The 19658-nt window shown below is 34.9% G+C and overlaps 1 protein-coding gene across 1 annotated transcript; it reads left to right on the top strand.

Annotated features, from left to right (window-relative positions):
• The first annotated feature begins 8645 nt into the window (after nucleotides 1-8645).
• On the top strand, nucleotides 8646-11945 carry LOC109218742 (protein SPIRAL1-like 1). The gene is made up of 3 exons (XM_019383124.1): nucleotides 8646-8841; nucleotides 10708-10979; nucleotides 11568-11945. The coding sequence occupies exons 2-3, from the start codon at nucleotides 10743-10745 to the stop codon at nucleotides 11646-11648; spliced, it is 318 nt and encodes a 105-aa protein (XP_019238669.1). The 5' UTR covers nucleotides 8646-8841; nucleotides 10708-10742; the 3' UTR covers nucleotides 11649-11945.
• The last annotated feature ends 7713 nt before the right edge of the window (nucleotides 11946-19658 follow it).

Here is a 19658-nt window from a genome sequence, read left to right as displayed (position 1 = left end):
TCAAGCGATCTGAGCCCTAATCTGGGCAGAGACGAAGAATGAGAGAGCTTTCTAGAGAGAGAAATATTGAGCAAAGTTTTTTTTGTTGAAAATGAATCGACTTGTGTACATGTAGATATGCATTTCTACTTTGACAGTTGTCTACACCTATAACTACCTTCTAACATTACAAACTAACTAAACTATTCTTACATAATTAATTCTTTCACTAATTATGCCTAACTAATTAAACCTCAAGTAACTCATTTCTCAACACTCCCCCTCAAGCTGGTAGGTGCAAAAACATTTAGCACTCCCAGCTTGGAAACTAAGTGTTCATGTTGAGCTCTTAACAGAGATTTCGTTAATATGTCAGCTTGCTGCTCCTTAGAGCAGATGTGTTGTGTCTCCACTAGTCCTTGTTAAATCTTTTCCCTTATGAAGTCACAGTCGATTTCGATGTGCTTTGTCCCTCTCATAGTACACTGGATTTGCTGCTATATGTAAGGCTGCTTTGTTGTCACAGTACAGACTTACTGGCCTTTTTATCTCTATTCCCAGCTCTTTTAACAGCCCTGCCAGCCAAGCATGTTCTGCTACTGTTGAAGCCATGCTTCTATACTCTACTTCTGCAGAACTTCTAGAAATTGTGTTCTGTTTCTTTGACTTCCAAGAAATAAGTGAATCTCCATGCTTGATGATGAAGCCCGTGACCGACCTCCTAGTGTTTGGGCATGATGCCCAATCCGCATCACAATATGCTATCAGGCTATTTTCCTTCTTGCTACTCATGAGTATTCCCAATCCGGGTTCTCTTTTTATATACCTGACAATCCTTAGGGCTGCTTCCCAGCGTGATCTCTTGGGATTTTGCATAAATTGACTAAGCGTTTGTACTGCAAAGGCAATATCCAGCCTAATGAGGGTCAAATACAGAAGTTTCCCTATCAGCTTTTGGTCGTTTCCCTTATCTTCCATGAATTCATCATTTACCTCTACCTGCAAGTCTCCTAACTCTTTTTTTGTCAGCTTCTGATTGAACTCAAGTGGTGTCCAAGCAGGTTTAGTGTGATGACCAAAAATGTCATCTTTAAATTAAATAATCATCTCAGTGTTTTAAGACCTTGAAAAGCGCCATCAATAATTCTTCGACTTGCGTGCGCAGTCCGTATAATTTTCTGGAAGGTTTTTGTATGAAAAATGAACTAAATTATGAATTAGAGCTTTAAAACTCAACTGAGTTGACTTCAGTCAACATTTTGAGCAAACGAACTCGGATCCAAGTTTTGACCATTTCGGTAGTTCCATATCGTAATTTTGGACTTAGGAGCATGTTCGAATTTGGATTTGGAAGTCCGAAGAACAATTCGGCGCATTTTGGCGAAAGTTGGAAAATAGAAGATTTTTGAAAAAGTTTTACCGAGAGTTGACTTTTTGATATCGGGGACGGAATCCAGTTCTGAAAATTTTCATAGCTTCGTTATGTCATTTATGACTTGTGTGCAAAATTTGAAGTCATTCCGGATTGATTTGATATGTTTCGGCGCAAAATGTAGAAGTTGGAAGATTCGAAAACTCATAATTCAATTCGATGCGCGATTCGTGATTTCGGTGTTGTTTGACGTGGTTTGAAGCATTGATTAAGTTCGTATTTACATTTGGGACTACAGGACGGTATCCTGGGAGATCCCCGGTTGTTATCTCTGCATTGAGTTGTACTCCTTTTGTGATTATCTTATCTCCGTTGTAATTGTTGTTATCAATTCAAGTGTTTTAATGGTTTAGATTTCCTTCACGGTTGTGACTTTAAATTTCAACAATTGTTATATTTTTAACTCAATTGATTTCTCAGCTAAATTTTCCTTAAACCGTTTGAGGCTGTACTTTACTTAAAAAGGGATTTCTTCTATATTTTGATTTATTGACTTCTCGTATTAAAGGTAATAATTCATTCGATATTGTACTTCAATTGAAAAGGGTATTTTCTTTATCAAATGATTTCTAAAAATAACTTCATCTTTTCTTGTTGATTTCCTATTTGGGTTGGGAGTTGTACCCTACTTTATGTTAAGTGAATGAGGCTCCTTGAGCATTCTTAATTGTATTGGGTTATGGAACCTATGAACTGAGTAATATGAGAATATTGTTGTGAAAAATGAGACAGAAATATGTGGACATGAGGTACCATGAAAATATGAAAGTGGGCTGAGACCAATATTATTTATGATTTTGAAATGAGGCGTCACAAGATGACTTTTACTCGAAAGGAAATATATTCGAAATATATTTATTGAAAAGCATATTATCTTAGAGATTATTACTTGAAGGATTTATAGGCGAAAGATTTATATTTGAAGGACTTGATTAATTGATTGCACTTGTATTTATTATTTGTTGAGAAACATTTATGTTGCCTGCTATTTATATTACTGGTTGATCATTGTTGCCACCATTGTTATCTGCTTCCTATTATTTTGCACGCTATATTGCACAGGTTTATTTGGTAGTCCGGTCCTTGCCTCGTCACTACTTCGCCGAGGTTAGGCTAGGCACTTACCAGCACATGGGGTCGGTTGTGCTGATACTACACTTCTGTATATTTTCGTGTACAGATCCTGGTATTTGATCAATAGTAGCTGTTCGTTGCAGTGGATACTCGAGGTAAACCTGCTGCAGCCTTCGCGGTCCTCGGAGTCACCTTTACTTGTACTTATTTCCATATGTTCCTTTTGTTCGGAACAGTGATGTATTTATTTTGTATAACTACTCTTAGAAAAGCTTATGACTTGTACTACCGATTTTGGGAATGGTAAATTATTTAGAGAAATTTCATTTTAAGTTAATAAATATCAATGCTATTTCAGTTAATGTTAGGCTTACCTAGTTTAGAGACTAGGTGCCATCACGACTCCTTCGGAGGGATTTTTGGGTCGTGACATTTAGATGCACTTAGTCCCAGCTCTGTAATGAGCTCAAGTACATATTTCCTCTGGTTCATAACAATCCCTCTGTGAGATCTAGCAAATTCTATACCTAGGAAATATTTTAATTCACCTAGGTCCTTCATTCTGATCTGTTGCATTCCCCTCTTAGTGGATTCAATCAACTCCAAACTGTTGCCCGTCACCAGTATGTCATCCACATACACTAGAATCACAATTATGTTAACATCCTGCCCCTTGGTGAATAACGAATGATCCGGACTGCTCTGAGTAAAACCCTGTGTGATCAAGGCATCTGTGAGTTTGATATTCCATTGTGTGCTCGCTTGTTTCAGTCCATATATGGATTTTGCAAGCCTGCATACCATGCCTCTGAACTCCCCCTGGCTTAAAGAACCTTCAGGCAGTGACATGTACACTTCATCATGCAAATCTCCTTGCAAGAAGGCATTGAACACATCCATTGGATGAATGTGCCAACCCTCAGAAGCTTCTATTGAGATGACTGTCCTGACAGTGACAATTTTAACCACGGGTGAAAAGGTCTCATGATAATCTAAACCCTCTTGTTGGTTGTAACCTTTAGCTACCAACCTTGCCTTGTATCTTTCCACATCTCCATTGGCCTTATACTTGATCTTGAAGACCCACTTGCAACCAATAGGGACCTTGTCTGTTGGTAGTGGTACCAGCTCTCAGATCTTGTTGTCTTCAAGTGCTTGAATTTTTTCTCTCATTGCTTCCACCCATCTAAGGTCATCAGCTGCCTCTTTAAAGGAACTTGGCTTATGAACAGATGTAAAGAGTGTCAGGGATTGGCGATATTGGGGCTTCAGAGTACTATAATCAATGTAGCTACTCACGGCATGTGGAATCTATGACTTAGGCTTCATAGGATTGACAATATAGTCTGTCATCCAAGCAGGATTTCGTTTGGGTCTATCTGACCTCCTCAATTGTTCATCATGAGATAGCTGAACCTCAGCTGGTACATGCTTTTCTTGTGGCAAATTTTGATCAACTGAAGAGTTATTGTCAATGGAAACATTGTCATGAGACACTGGGATCTCAAATGCTGCCTCATGCTCTCCAAAGTTGTCTTCTGTTGTAGGCATCCCTGCAGTCTCAGTAGACTGATCTAGAGTGGTAGGAAAGTCTTCTTCCAGATGTACAGCTGCAGGTGTGGTTAAGGGAAAAACAAGATCCTTTTCTGCTGCAAAAAGGTGTAATTGCTTTGAACTTTTGTGTTTAAAAGGAAAAATGGTTTCCTTAAACACTACATCCCTGTTAACGAAGAAAAAGTAATTAGTTATATCATATAATATGTAGCCATTGCTACATTCTGAGTATCCCATCATCACATCAGCTTGCTCTTGGCTCAAATTTATCATGAGAATTCATTTTCTTTGCATAGCATAAACAACCCATTGTTCTCAGATGATCTAGCTTTGGCTTCCAGAGATGATACACTTCATAGGGACTTTTCTTACCCAGTACTTGATAGGCATTCTATTGATCAAGTATACTGTTGTCAATACGCAATGTCCCCAAAATCTTAATGGAATTCCCCCTTGAAATCTAACAGGTGTAGCTGTCTCCAATATATGCCTGTGCTTTCATTCTGCAACCCCATTCTGTTGGGGTGTATACACACAAGTTCTCTGATGAATTATTCCGAAACTTTCCAACAGTTTCTTGCATTCAGAATTTAGGAATTCACCTCCATTGTCTGATCTAATAATTTTGACTGCTTTGTTAAACTGATTCTGCACCAATTCAGAAAATTCCTTAGCATTATGATTACATCACTCTTCAACTTTAACAAAAACACCCATGTCATTCTAGAATGGTCATCAACCACAGTCAAGAACATTTTATTTCCATCAAACGTTTGTACACTGTAGGGCTCCCATACATCAATGTGCAACAAGTCAAAAATCTCTACAGCTCTACTTGTGCTATTATTGAAAGGCAACCTAGTATGTCTAGCTAATGGACATACAGTACAGTTTTCTAATGCTGCTTTACAGGCACTTTGTCCCAAATTTAGAACATGTTGTAATGGTCCAACTGGTGCATGTCCAAACCTCCTGTGCCACAGTTTAATATCTGCCCCTTTATTGTTGCTATCAGACTTGTTTTTGTAGCCTTACTGTTTTTATTGAGGGATTGAGTGAGTAAGTAGAGGCCATCTCTTTCTCTACCAATCCCCTTCACCCTTCCATTGTAAAGGTCATGGAAGACACAGAATTCAGGAAAAAACATAGCAACACATTTCAATTCTTTGGTGATTTTTGATATAGACAATAAGTTGTACTTGAAATCAGGTATGTAAAGCACATTATCAACTAACTCATCTCCTGTAATCTTACAAGAACCAATGTGTGACACATGTGTTACCCCTCAATTGGGCAGGTGCACTTGCTTCGTTTCAGCATTACTAACCTCTGTATAATCACTCATTAGCCCTAGATCAGAAACCATATGGTTTGTTGCTCCGGTGTCTACAGTCCATTAACTGTTACATTCTACAAGAAAAGCTCTAATAATAACTTCCATATTTGCGGAGCTGTCTGCATTGTTTTCCTTGCTCAGCAGCTTTAAAATTTGGTTGTATTGTTCCCCAGTAAAAAAAGGTCCCGCTATTCCTCCTGCTGTGTTGTTTTTGTCTGCTCCTACCTGAAAGCTTCCTCTCCACACTCTTGAAATTTAGGGTTGCATTATGTTCCATATTGTTGCCAATTTTCTTCTTGAACTTGAATTCAGAGGGATATCCTATTATTTTATAACATCCATCCCTGGTGTGTCCTCTTAACTTGCAAAAATCACACACGAGATTGTAGTTTTTCTTGCCTTTCTGCTGATATCCAGTTTGCTGGTACCCTGCCTGATATGTAGGTTGTTGATTCCCTACTTGATATCCAGTTCTTATGGTCATTAAGGCAGTTGCTTCTGTTACTTCTATAGAAATAAAAGTATTGGTCATACTTTGCTGACTTTCCCTTTCCATCAACATAGAATAGGCTTTATTAACTGGTGGAGCTGGTGTCATCATCAAAATTTGGCTACGAGCCTACTCATATGATTTAGTTAGTCCCATGAAAAACTGTAAGAGCTTCAGTCGCTCCATGAATGTGACAGATTCACTCGACCTTGCAAAATCACATCCCGTTGGGGCTAGACTATCAAATTCTACCAAAAGAACCCTCAACCTCGAGAAATAGGCTGAAATTGAGCTGGTGCCTTGACTGATTGTGGAAATTTCTTTATGGATTTGATAAATTCTGGAACAATCGACTTTATCGAATCGTTCCTTCAAGTCGCTCCAGACCTCACTAACATTTGATGAATAGACGATTCCACTAAGCAATTCTGGTGAAACACAATTCATGATCCACGATAAGACGATAGCATTGCAGCGTTCCCACAAATCTACGAGATTTGGATCATAATTCTCCCTTTTGCATGTGCCTTCAATAAACCCTAGCTTGTTTCGCCCTAGGATTGCGATTCTCATAGCTCGGCTCCACACAGAGTAATTTTCTGGTCCTCGCAGCTGTAGAGAAATCAAAGTCGCTCCGGAATTATCATATGAGTTCAGGAACAGTGGATGGTTGTGACTCAGCTTTTCCGGCTCTGTATCATCAACCGCCATTGCTGACCTTCACCACCAGACTTTGAGAAGATGAAGATGAAAACAAGTGAGACCACACTAATGGCCATGTGGCTCTGATACCATGTCAAAGTATGAGCTTGAAGCTCAAGCAATCTGAGCCCTAATCTGGGCAGAGAAGAAGAATGAGAGAACTTTCTAGAGAGAGAAATATTGAGCAAATTTTTTTTTTGTTGAAAAATGAATTGACTTGTATTTTCTGCTACACTGTACACATATATATGCATTTCTACTTTGACAGTTGTCTACACCTATAACTACCTTCTAACATTACAAACTAACTAAACTCTTCTTACATAATTAATTTTTTCACTAATTAGGCCTAACTAACTGAACCTCAAGTAACTCCTTTCTCAACAAAAACCAATTGACTCCGAAACCTTCTATATACCTATAAAATTCTAGAAACAGTGAAACCACGAAACGAATTGGATTGAGTTCGATTCCTCAAAAACTTTCGAAGTAGAATCTATTTAATGCTCAAGTCAAAGAGAAGAGTCCACTAATTGGATTATTGTATATTAACTTGAGATTTTATAGGAACCCATAAACTTAAAATCTTGTATTCGTCTCTATAAGTTTGATTTCGTCCAATACCAATTAATAAGCAAGAAAATAAATGAATAAATTAGAGAATAAAATAAATCAAACCAGTATGCTAGCCAGGTCTTGAGCTCGACTCGGGATAGTCTCGAGGTGGAATAGTAACAACAGTAAATGATAAAGCAACTCTGATGAGCAGTAAGTGTAATAGAAGGAAAGTAACGAGTGTATATATTCTTCTTAGTGAACAATGATGATTACAAATAAATGGGGTCCCTCTTTATATAATAGAGGAGTCCTAAATAAGGTACACTTCTAATTGTAGTAGGAAACCATATTAACATCTAATTAACCGCCGTGTATTGATCCATTCCGAGATTCACACCACGATCCTCGACCAATCGCGGATATCTCGCCTTTTCTGTTATCAAGCTATACCGATGTCACTCGGAGTCTGTCTCTTTCTGGTCGCGATTGACGTCGACCTTGGTCTGAAAAGAGGCTTCGATTCCGGACTCGACGTCCTAGCTCCTTGATGCGACATTCTCATCTCGAGCAAAGGATGAAATCGGGTAGCCCCGATTTCTACCGTATACATTGATAATTTTCTTTTGCTATTTACAAGAATCTACTTCATGTTAAAAGTAATCTAATTTAATTTTTATTGAATCCTTAAATTATTCATCACTATTTGGTTCAATTATCATCAATATATCTTGGTAAATAATAGTTTTTTCAAAGAGCAATTGGTTTGATAGTATTACGTTGAAAATGTAGCCGCCCGAATATGTGTTTGGTGGTGTATCTCATATTTAAGAAAAAATCGATAAATAACCGAAAAACCGACATAAATCGAATCGATAAAAAATCAACTTAATTGGTTTGATTTGGTTCCAATATTTGAAAAATCAACTTACTTGGTTTCTTTTTAGGGAGATCCAAACTGAATCATGAACGCCCCACGTAGAGTCTTATTTCAGAAAAAAAGAAAAATTAACTTAATTTCAAATACTATTTTTTAAAAATCTCAAATAAACCAGGTATAAAGACCTACTTAATCACTCTACTTCATGCTATGATGAAATATCAACAAAATTTCATAAACACCCCCCCCCCTCCCCCAAAAAAACATGGTTGTCTTATTTGCTTGAAATTTACCGCGAATTTTACAATCACCATGGTTTTGGTGAATGAAAAATGAACAAAAGTACATGATTGAAAAAGTCAATTTTACAAATTACAATGAAAAAAGTGAAAACTCAACATAAAATCTTTAGATCCTGACTTATTCATACCATTCCTGTTCATTGTCATCCTTATGTTAATTAAAACATCCTTTTTAATTTAACATAAAAATTAAACGAAAGAGTGATGCTTTCCCACTAACTTACGTGACTGCCACTCTTTATCTTTGATTTAAGAATAAGAATATATGATTTTCCTAGTATCCATAAAAAAGGAATACGAATATATGATTTATTTTCCTTTCTTATTTTTTTCCCTCTGTTTTCCCTTCTATTTTTCCAAAAAAGAAGCTGTCCCACACGAACCTTTTATTTCAACACCCATTTGCTGCAATATCACATTATATCACCCAATTACAATTACTTGTCGGTGAACTAGCAAATATAAAGTGTGACTATATAATTCACATCCCTTTCATTTACTTCCATTGTTCACATTCAATCAATTGGAGCAAAAAAGGTAACCCCAATTTCTTAAACCCTAGATCTCTATTTCCCCTTTACATATATTGAACTTCAAGTTTATGTGTATATGTACTGTGCTTGTATGTGGGTTTGAGGAAAGTCACTAAGCTAAGCTGTTGATTTCTCATTTTTTGGGGGATTTGTGGTTTTTTTGTTTGCTAATTTGGTTTTGGAATTTCATTTTATTCCTTTTGTGATAAAAAGTTGTTTTGATATAATTATGAGAGTTTGATTCACTCAGTGAGCAATTTTCACTTCACTTTGAACAATTAAGGAATTCTAGTATATTTGAAAACAATAGAGGAAGGGATACAAAGGATTGATATAGCTGATTCTAACTAATTTAGGATTGAGGCGCAGTAGATGGATTTTATAGTTATTCAATTTCTGATAGTTAAAGGGAGTTGTTGAGTGATGAGGATCCTATAGTGAAAGGAAAGTGGGCTTTCCTCCAGTTGTTGGCGTTTTTTAACATGTCGGATCTTAAGGAAGGTGTTTGATGAATAACTGGTGTCAAAGATTGGACTTTGGAGAAGTCCGTGGGAAGAGAATTATGGGGTCTCAGGTTCAAATCTCAGCAGAGGTAAATAAAAAACACTAGGTGATTTCTTTCATTTGTCTAAGCCTTTGTGAGCATCTTGCCCGAACACCACCATCACACACAAAAAAAGAGAAAAATCGGAGAAGTTCAAGTAGTTTGATCTGTATTAGGGTCTCTCTTTCAATTTTTAATGGGAAAGTTGGCAAGAAGTTTAGTGGTTATTTTGGAGAAAATGAGGAGTCTAGAAGGAGCTTAACAAATGTTGAACCACGTAGGAAAAGGGTAATGGTATGGTGAGATAATACCTCTTCTCTCCGTTCTAGTCAATATAGGTCAATGTTGACCTTGATTTAATACAAAGGAGGAAAATACGATTTATAAACTGATGTGAGTATTACTCGTAGTCAGAACCTGTCTTTTTTTTAAAAATCATCAACATTATAACGACTGAGAGCCTCATAATGCTTCATGCCTCCTCTGAACACTTGGAAGCTAAGAGATAGGGTGGAATTAGAGAAGGGAAATAAATTGATGAAATCAGTAAGGTAGTTAACTAGAAACCCAAATTCTTGAAAACCATCAAGTGCTTGTGATGGTAGTGGGAGGCGGAGTTAAGGGTACACTTTACAACCTAAAGAAGCCAAAATTTCCATTAAAGGATCAAAATGGAAGCTCAATTTGTGATTATTCTTCTTGTAGCTTTTTTTCTGGTTCAAGAGGTGCTCTGAGTCTCGAGAAAATGCGCTTGAACTTCTTGTTACCAACTGAAACAATCACACTTTAATCATAATACACCCTGACCATTATCTGCATTACCGTATTGATATAGAAAATATGCCTGAACTTCCTACTACCAACAAAGACATCACACTTTAATCATAATACATCCTGTCCGTTATTCCTATTTCCGTATTGATATAGCTCTGAAATTCCACCCTCCAGACATTATGCTTTTGAGGCATAGTGTTGCTGTTGTCGAACTGATTCATGCCTTTTCTGATGAGTGGTCGAAGCATAAGCATCTTTCTTCGAAGTGGTTCTAGATGATATATAGGTGCATGTAGACTTCCAAAGCCTGTAACTTATATATTTGCAGTTATATTTTAGAGTTTCTTTCATTCTTTTTCTTTATTATAGATTGATCAGTTCTATGCAACTTTGTCATATTTGTTGCCGTACTTTATTTCTGTGCTTTTACCTGCTGTCCTTGTACTGGTTCTCCTTGTGTTATGCTGCTTTTAATTTTCGCTGTGCTTCTTTGAGGATCTTTATGTTATCCTTGATGTTCATGGTTCATTTCTATCATCTGGCTTGAATCAGGGCATCCTTGGATCTAACAAGTAAAAAGCAAAGATATGGGTCGTGGAGTCAGCAGTGGAGGAGGTCAGAGCTCCTTAGGATACTTGTTTGGGAGTGGTGAGGCTCCAAAATCAACCAATCCCCAGGCTGTTCAAAGTGAAGCTCAGCCAATAAATAAAGAGCCATCTCCAAAGCCTGTTGCTGCTGCTCCTCCTGCTGATGCTACTAAGCAGATTCCCGCAGGTATCCAGAGTATCAGGGCAGATGGTCAAAACACGGGCAACTTTATCACGGTACATACTTATGCAAGATTTATTATAATGTCCTATGAAATTCTTGTAAAAGTTGTTGCCATGCTTTGCTGGAGAGGTTTTTTCATTGTGAAGCAAATTGGAGTAGGGGAGGACTCGGAGGAGCACTGGTAGCATGCATTCTCCTATAGTAAATATAAGGTATCTGGTAATGCCAAGACAATTACCAATAAAAACTAAGCTTAGGTGAACTTAAGACATCTTCACAAGTCCCTTCGTTGTACTAAATATAACTCTGTGAGGTAGTACTTTTCTAATAGCCTGTTCAGTCGTGTTAAGTAGTGAGAATGTTCTGTTAGCTTGAAATTTTAGTGATAGATCTTCGTGACTGATTTGTAAGGAATTGTTGAGGATTTAAGGGGTTGGCCTGTGTGACTCCTTTCAGTCAAGAAAGTTAAACGAGTTCTTTGGTTAGAAAACCTTATTGGTTGTCACCATTGAATTATGATGGAGTAATTCTTTTTATTTTGCAGTTGAGTAGACCTTTTTCTTGCTTTTATAGTCATATAATCATGTGTCATTTGTTAGGGAAATATTGTCTGGTTTAACTGGGTTATTGCCTTGTTATAGGACCGACCATCTACCAAAATCCATGCTGCCCCTGGTGGCGGATCTTCTCTGGGATATCTCTTTGGTGGTGGCAGCAGCTGATAAAGACTTCGCAATCACCCATCACGGTTTTATTATTTCTGTACGTTGTATTTGAACTATGTTGTAAGTGTGATTGTGAGTATTGCAGAATGTCAGTGTTGTTTTACGTTGCTACCTGGTGGGTGAGGGAGTTTTCTATGTCAAGGAATGGTGTAATTGCACAAACGTCTGTCCATAATCTCAGTTGAAAGCTTTGATCTAAGTTATACTCTTTTTGTTGTTACATAAGGCTTTTCTTTGCGACTATTGGTCGGACATCTTGTTTCATAAATTTCATATTCTTATTTTGCCGCTTGATGGTATGGGGTAAGGTTTATTTTTATTTATTTATCTTGCATTATAAGATAGTGCGATTTCCTCGGAAAGATAACTTGACAAGAATGAAATATTGACATGTGCATAGCAAAAAGTGGATTCAAGATTTAAAGCTTATTGTTTCTTACAACATTATAGGTATAGCACACTGATATCCATAATCCAGTTGCGCAAAACATGTTAATTTGAAAACCAAGATTGAGAAGGAGAAATGGTTAAAGTGAAGAAGATGAAACAAAATCAAAATCAAAGGAAAGCGTAAAAACCCATATATGTCAGGTTGGTCCTTGGCCAAGGAGCAGTCAAATAGTAATTACTGATCCAGAGATGAGGATGTTGGCCAATCAAGCATTTCCACGTGCAGAAGATGAAAGTAGCAGAGATGAGGATGTTGAGATGGATGTGTGGGTGTACCAGAAGAGATAAGATTAAGAATGTAGCTATCCGGGACAGAGTGGGAGTAGCCTCCGTGGAGGACAAGATGCGGGAGTTGAGGCTGAGATGGTTCGGACATGTTAAGAAGAGAAGCATTGATGTTCCTGTTAGGAGGTGTGAGAGGTTAGCCATTGCAAGTTTGAGAAGAGGTCGAGGTAGGCCTAAGAAGTACTGCGGAGAGGTGATTAGACAGGACATGGCGCTGCTTTAGCTCACTGAGGACGTGACCCTTGATAGGAGGGTGTGGAGGTCGAGGATTAGGGCAGAAGGTTAGTGGGTTGTTTCTTAGTTGCTCACCGGTAGTCTTAGTAGCACTCATGTCCCTTCATATTCTTAGATTTTTATTGCGTTATGTGGTTTTGTTCGCCTCAGGTATTGTATTCCCTGTTGCTATTATTTGGTACTACTTATCCTTTATCTCCCTCTTTTTCTTCTTTCTTCCTTTCTTGCTTTTCTTCTTCTTCGTCTTCTCACCCTTTCCAAGCCGAGGGTCTATTGGAAACAGTCTCTCTACCTGCATTAGGTATGGGTAAGGTCTGCATACAGACTACCCTCCTCAAATCCCACTGTTGGAAACATACCAGGTTTGTTGTTGTTGTTGTTGTTCCACAAGCTAACAATGTATTATTTCTCATCCTTTCATCCGAAATGGACCATTCTTTTCTCACTTGTCCTACTAGCCACTCAAATCCATCAATCCTCCCCTCGCACAAAATTAATATTTCAACTGTTCTTATGATCTCCATTATATAAAGGTGAAGTCAAAGCTTCATATTTACAGTAAATCCAGTTGCATTCATTACCTCTAGCTCGATGTTAATACTGAATTTTGAATTCGCCTCTGACACTATAGTGTCTTCTAATCATGGTTAGAAATAACTTTTGTTGTTCGTTGGCTTCGTTATCACCCAGAAGCATCAACCGTTCTTGTTTATTTGCGTACATCTGCCACTTAATTCTCAAGTTTTTATCCTATGCATCCCTAAACTATTATAAAAGTGGTCGGTCTAGGACCCAACAACAACAAAAAAGGAGTATATGTTGAGAATTTAATATATAAAAAAATTGCAATATCATACTTGCCTACAAGTACAACAATAGGAAACAGATTTTCATATCAAGCCGATCATAATCTGAAAAATAGATAGTAACTTACAATAATCGGTTAATTGCATTTATATTGTCAATTTTTCACTCATGCCAGTGTATATAACAAAAAACAAAGAAATTAGACGGAGCAAACAAAAAAAAAACAAGTTATAACATTCGGAGTCCAACGTCCACACACATTGGAACCCCCCCCCCCTACCCCCACCCCCCAAACCCCCCCATGTAAAAATTGACCTCGGAAATGAACGGACAGACTAATGTTGGACCACCACTTCATTCTGATATTTTATTAAGTTGAAACAGTTTGATGTAAATATCTCTTATAATTGCTAACAACGTGCATCAAATTCATGTACTCCTATTGATCTTTTTCAATTTCTTAGTCACTGTTACTTGTCATAGAAATGAAAAAGTTTAAATAATGCGAAAAATAATAGAAACAAGAAGAGATTTAGACAGTAGAGTCTGACATTGAGAGCTGAACCAATGAAAAAAAGGTAATGTGAAACTTCATTTCGTCAATTAAGATAGCTTTGATGATAGAATAGGAAAATGAAGGATGAATAGTTCAAAACGATTGATACAAGGCTTGAAGATACATGATAGAGGGGCCTGTGAGGACAATTGAATGAAATGAATGGACAATTTGTGATTATATGTGAAAAATCTAAAAAAAAAAAAAAAAAAAAAAAAAAGCAAGAAGAAGCACACCCTAAGTCAAAGAAAGAGAACTGTTAAATAGCCTTCTAGATCGGTCCGTGATTGATTAATAACTTGTTTGGCCAAGTTTTTTTTAGATCGAAAGTATTTTTTTTTTCTTTCTAAAGTACCTTTTTAAAGTTAAGATATTTGGCCAAGCTTTTAGAAGGAAAAGAAAAAGTACTTCTAGACAGGTCTATGATTGATTAAATCCCAATCTTTGAATTGTTATAGGTTATAATCTATTACATCCAATTATTGCAGGAGCCCTTTAATTTATGTTTTGTTTTTAATCTCAAATAGGGTCATATACATCATGTTGACATTTTTCCCCTAAACATATTGACATTGATTTTTGTCAAATTTTATGTCGTTCTTGACGTGATGATACAATCTTCTTCGTCAATGGTCAAATTATGTAATATCCCGACTAATACCTTGGGAGAATTTAATAATAATAAAAAGGCTAGAAATTGTAGAACAAAATATTCTTAATTGATTTCCCAAAGAAGAATGAGTAAATTTGTCTCTGAGATAAGCTCTTGTTACGTATGGAAATCGAGAATGAGTTGAATTTATACTATGTTTATTATACTTAACATTATCTTGTATTTTTACAAGAGAATATTCTCTTAAACTCATGACCTCCTAGTTACATGTATGATAATAGGCGCATCCCTTACTTTACAGTCTATCTAGTAAGTAAGTAATTTTATCTATTATTTTCAGAAATGATTAAACTATGGGGAAAGGAAGATAGTAAAGATTAAAACCAAAATTAAGAAATTCTTCACGTGATAACCAATAAAAATAATCCTTTTCCATTTAATGGCAATGCTAATAGAATCAAAGAGAGACTTGTTTGATTATGCAAAAAAGGGTTTGAGATCCTGGGGTGTATTACTTCAATAATTATGTTTAACCAAAGTTAGAATCAAATGTCAAAAAGGCAAAGATAGTATTCATAGCTCATGTTTTCTTTCCAAAATGGAGTAAATAGTGTAAAGTCTCCATCATAAAAATTGGAAGAAAAAAATAGAAAAGAAATGGTAGGACTTAATAATGTTAGATTCCGAAAACTGGGGTAGGAAGTATTCTTGATATGTCATGATAGTGGGGTTTTTATAAGTTAACAATTCTCTATTTTGCTACTGTTGTTTGAAAATGATAGCTTGAGATTCCAAAATTACCTTTGATATTTCATGATTTCTTCCTCTTATACTTTTGTTCTCTCTTCTTTTATTTTCAAAGGTGGTGGAGGTGGGGATGAACTGAAGAATGAAAGATGACATAAAGTTTGGTTCTTTGTGAAAAATGAACACTCATAATCCATTGAAATGGCATAGTGCATTTTCACATTTTAGTTAGTTACTCATGCATTTATAGCAAGCTTGCAAAATAGAACAAAAAATAGAAGTCCATACCTAATCTTTCAAATGGACATATAAGAAAGGTACTTTTTCTCCGGTCTTTTTTAACTGATTTTTTGGTTGTTTTAGCACATATTAAAGAATTTATCTTTTAATATTAATTAATAATAAATTGACCATATTAACACTTACTATCTCTTTAATTTGTTCATTGGTTACTCCTAGATTCTTTACTCAAAGGGAAATTTTGAAAAAAACAAAAGAAGGTTAATTCCTTCTTGATATCTGAAAAAATCAAATAATGAACCACAAAAAAAATTTAAAAAAAATATCATTAAAGTGAACCGGAAGGAGTAATATAAATTGCTAACTAGCCCCAAGGAGCAGTAGATTCACAACCCATTAAGAAACGCATCACAAATTCCTCCTTGTTTCTTTGTTTGATGTAAATTTCATTGTTGGGAAAAGAATTGTTATAATCCAGTACTAACTCAAGGTTATTCTTTATCCTTTGAAGCTCTGACAATAATTACTACTCTCTTCCGTCCAGTTTAATTGATTTTTTGGCCCATTATTTGTGGTTCATAATATTTTGTTTTTTCAGATAAAAAGAAGTTAATTTTTTTTCCCCCAAAATTGGCCTTGGAGTAAAAAGCCTAGGAGTATTTGTTATATTTCTAATGAACAAATTAAGGCTAATATGATCAATTTTATTGTTTATTAATGCTAAAAGATAGATTCCTTATCATATATGGAAACAATCAAAAAATCAATTAAAGTGGATCGAAGGAAGTACGTTACTTTCGCCGTTGACCTTGGGATCAGTAAAATGAAGGATGCATTATATTCCCAACCTAAAAGTCTAAAAATGGCTATTGTGAAATTTGCTAAATTTCTTATAGGAACAACCAATAGAAATCAGTAGGATCGAAATCAAGTAAGGGTAATTTATTACCTTATTTTTGTAATTAATAAATAAATGTCAAGTGATATTTATGCTCCAATTAGCTCAATATGAACCATCGGAGAAGTTCAAAATATAAAAACATAATTCAGTGGTTCCTTGTGACTTGTAATTGCAAGAAAGGAAGATAGCAAAGCAAAAACCAAAAAAATAAAAATTCTTCACATGAAGAAAACATGCAATTAGTAAAAGGCATTATATTTATTTGCAAAACAAACACTCTTTTTATCCCTTAACTGCAATCTTAACAGAATCAAATGGAAGCTTGTTTGAATTATGCAAAGGTTTAAGAACATGAGGTGTACAAATATAATTATATTTTGCGATAATCAGAATCAAATAGGGAAAATGTCAAAATCCAAATATATTGGTCACGTCTCATGCTTTCTTTCCTAAATGGACTAAAGTCTAACGTCTCCATCATAAATTAAAAATAAAAACAAAAAAATAATTAAATGGCAGGGACTTGATAATGTTGGATTCCTGAAACAGGGGTAGAGGAAGTCTTGATATGTCATGACTCATGATGTGGGGTTTTCATTTGTTTGGAGCTCTCTACATATCTTTTACTTTTGAACTCCAATTTTGTTTGAAAATGATGGCTTTAGATTCCAAACCCCTTTTGATATATTCATCATTTCACCTTTCTTTCTTTATTTTTTAATTTTCAGTGGTGGTGGAGCTCACAGTTATGGGATCAACATTTTTATTAAGGAGATTAAAACTATAAAGAAATAAACACGAGAAAAGCTTGTCGGTTGTATTTAGGGAATTTAACATCTATTATATATACATAAAAATAATTTTATCTTTATATATAAAGTATAATTTTCTGGGAATGGATTCGAATGAACCCAACCCATTGTGCTCCTAGCTCTGTCCAGGGCGGAGGTTGGAGGAACTAAAGAAAATAATGGCTAACATAATTACTTTTATACAAACACTAAGAAAGGTGACATAACATAATATTTGGTTCTTGAAATGACATACTTCGTTCTTTATTTAACGGTCATATGATGAAGCACGTAAAGGAAAACCAGAATACAAGTTTTTACCTAATTTTTCAAAGGACTTCAAGAAAAGTGAATTGCACAAACCTATGTATCAAAAGATTCAAAACCATTATAGTTTATCTAAAATTATTTAAAAACGTAGATGGTTTGTTTGATATATACCCGGTTCTGTGATTCATTTAGAAAATACAATGTTTTGACCAAACGACAAATGCCTGTTACTATCAGGACTCTCCTAACAAGAAAAGGTGAATGACACAGTTACTTACAAAAATAAAACTATTTATCCTTACTTACTCATTTGTTTTTCTACCCATCAAACCAATTACATTTCCTACCCATAGTAGTTTTTATGGGGAGTTTTCTCTTTTTTCTCAAATTCTTTTTTATTTCTATGCTTCTTCTTTTCTTTTTCTTTTTTCCTTTTTTTTCTCGTTTTCTTCTTCTTTTTTTCGTTTTTTCTCTTTTCCTATTCATTTATTTTTGCCCAAATCGTATTATTGTTATTTTTACCATAACTTATTTCACACTCAATTTTGACTCCTTTATTTTTTATTTTTTATTTTCTTTATTTCTTGTTCCTTTTCTAATTCTATTTAACTCCTTTTTTCTTTTATTTTCTTTATTTCTTGTTTCTTTTCTAATTTCATTTAACTTTTTTTTTTTAATATTATTTTTTCTCTTCATAATCTAATTTTATTTTCTGTTTTTACTATTTTTTATTATTTTTTTTTTATACAATAAGAAAAATAACTGATATAGTAAATATTTGTTCACGTTTTTTAGATATAACTAGTATAATATACCTTTTGTCTTTTTTCTCATTTTTTAATTCAATTATTAAACTGAAATAATATCAGTTGTCACTTGATCTAATTCACTGAATATCACACTGACTACTGCTAAGCACCATAAATTACATAATCAGCTTCTAAGAATCAATATGTGATTGCCATGCAAACCTTGATCTCCTTCCCAAAAAATATGAGTACACACTCTACCATTAGCATTAATACAACTAGTTATGGAACAAGAAAACACAATCTACAACCACCAAATCTCCATATACTAGTTAGAATAGAAATGATAATAAAATACTAAAAATGCAATTAAAGTATAAGTAACAAAAAAGACTTCTAGTACCATATGATACCAATATGGTATACATGTATACCAACAGAGTATATGATTGCTCTAGAATATTGTTACAACAATCGGCGACTATATTAATGTACCAAAACATTAAAGGATGCAATAAAAGTATGAGAAAATTACATGCTCGCATTGCAAGCTAAAATTCGCAAAGCAACTTACTCTATATTAACAGGGTATGTAGTTGTATCGGGTCGCTCCAACAATTGTCTGTAACTATAAAAATTATTACACAACACTGCAAATCATGTTCATATAAATAACTCCAGAACAGAATTCACTTAAAAATACAGCTAAAACAACCAAAAAAATGTTTAAACTGCCATATGATACCAATATGGCATATTACTATACCAACATGGTATACAGTTTTACTGGTTAATTTCGGCAACTATATGACTATACTATTATTACATAACACACATGCATAAAGAGAAAAATAACAATATAGTGTACCACATATTAATATAATAAAGTATTTCAAGATATTGTACTATATTACCATTATTAAAAGAAAATCAAATAGTGTACCAATTAAATGCAGCTAATAAAATCAAAAAAGGATTCAACTAACATATGATACCAAAATAGTATATAGCTATACTAATAGGGTATATAGTTGTACGGGGTCGTTCCAACAACTGCATATAACTATAAAAATCATTACATAATACACAAAATCTATGTCCATAGGTACAAGAAAATCCAACACAACAAAATATGATCATTAAATCATTTCAGAATAGTATTCACTTGAAAATGTAGCTAAACAACCAAAAAATATTCCAACTACTATATGATACCAATATGACATATAATTATACCAATAGGGTATACAGTTCTACTAATTAATTCCACGCAACTATATATGACTATACTACTATTACATAATACACATGCATAAAGAGAAAAATAAAAAAATAGCGTACCACATATTAATATTAATATATTT

This window comes from Nicotiana attenuata, unplaced genomic scaffold (genome assembly GCF_001879085.1).
Source record: "Nicotiana attenuata strain UT unplaced genomic scaffold, NIATTr2, whole genome shotgun sequence".
In the NCBI taxonomy this organism is placed as follows: Eukaryota; Viridiplantae; Streptophyta; class Magnoliopsida; order Solanales; family Solanaceae; genus Nicotiana; species Nicotiana attenuata.
Note: the sequence above shows the minus strand (reverse complement) of the source record. Positions and strands in the feature narration are given on the sequence as shown.

What these genes read in the sequence shown, in the direction of transcription:
- LOC109218742 (XM_019383124.1), top strand. Translation starts at nt 10,743, where the DNA reads ATGGGTCGTGGAGTCAGCAGTGGAGGAGGTCAGAGCTCCTTAGGATAC. An exon ending in ACACGGGCAACTTTATCACG is followed by an intron (nt 10,980 to 11,567) that starts GTACATACTTAT and finishes GCCTTGTTATAG; the next exon opens with GACCGACCATCTACCAAAAT.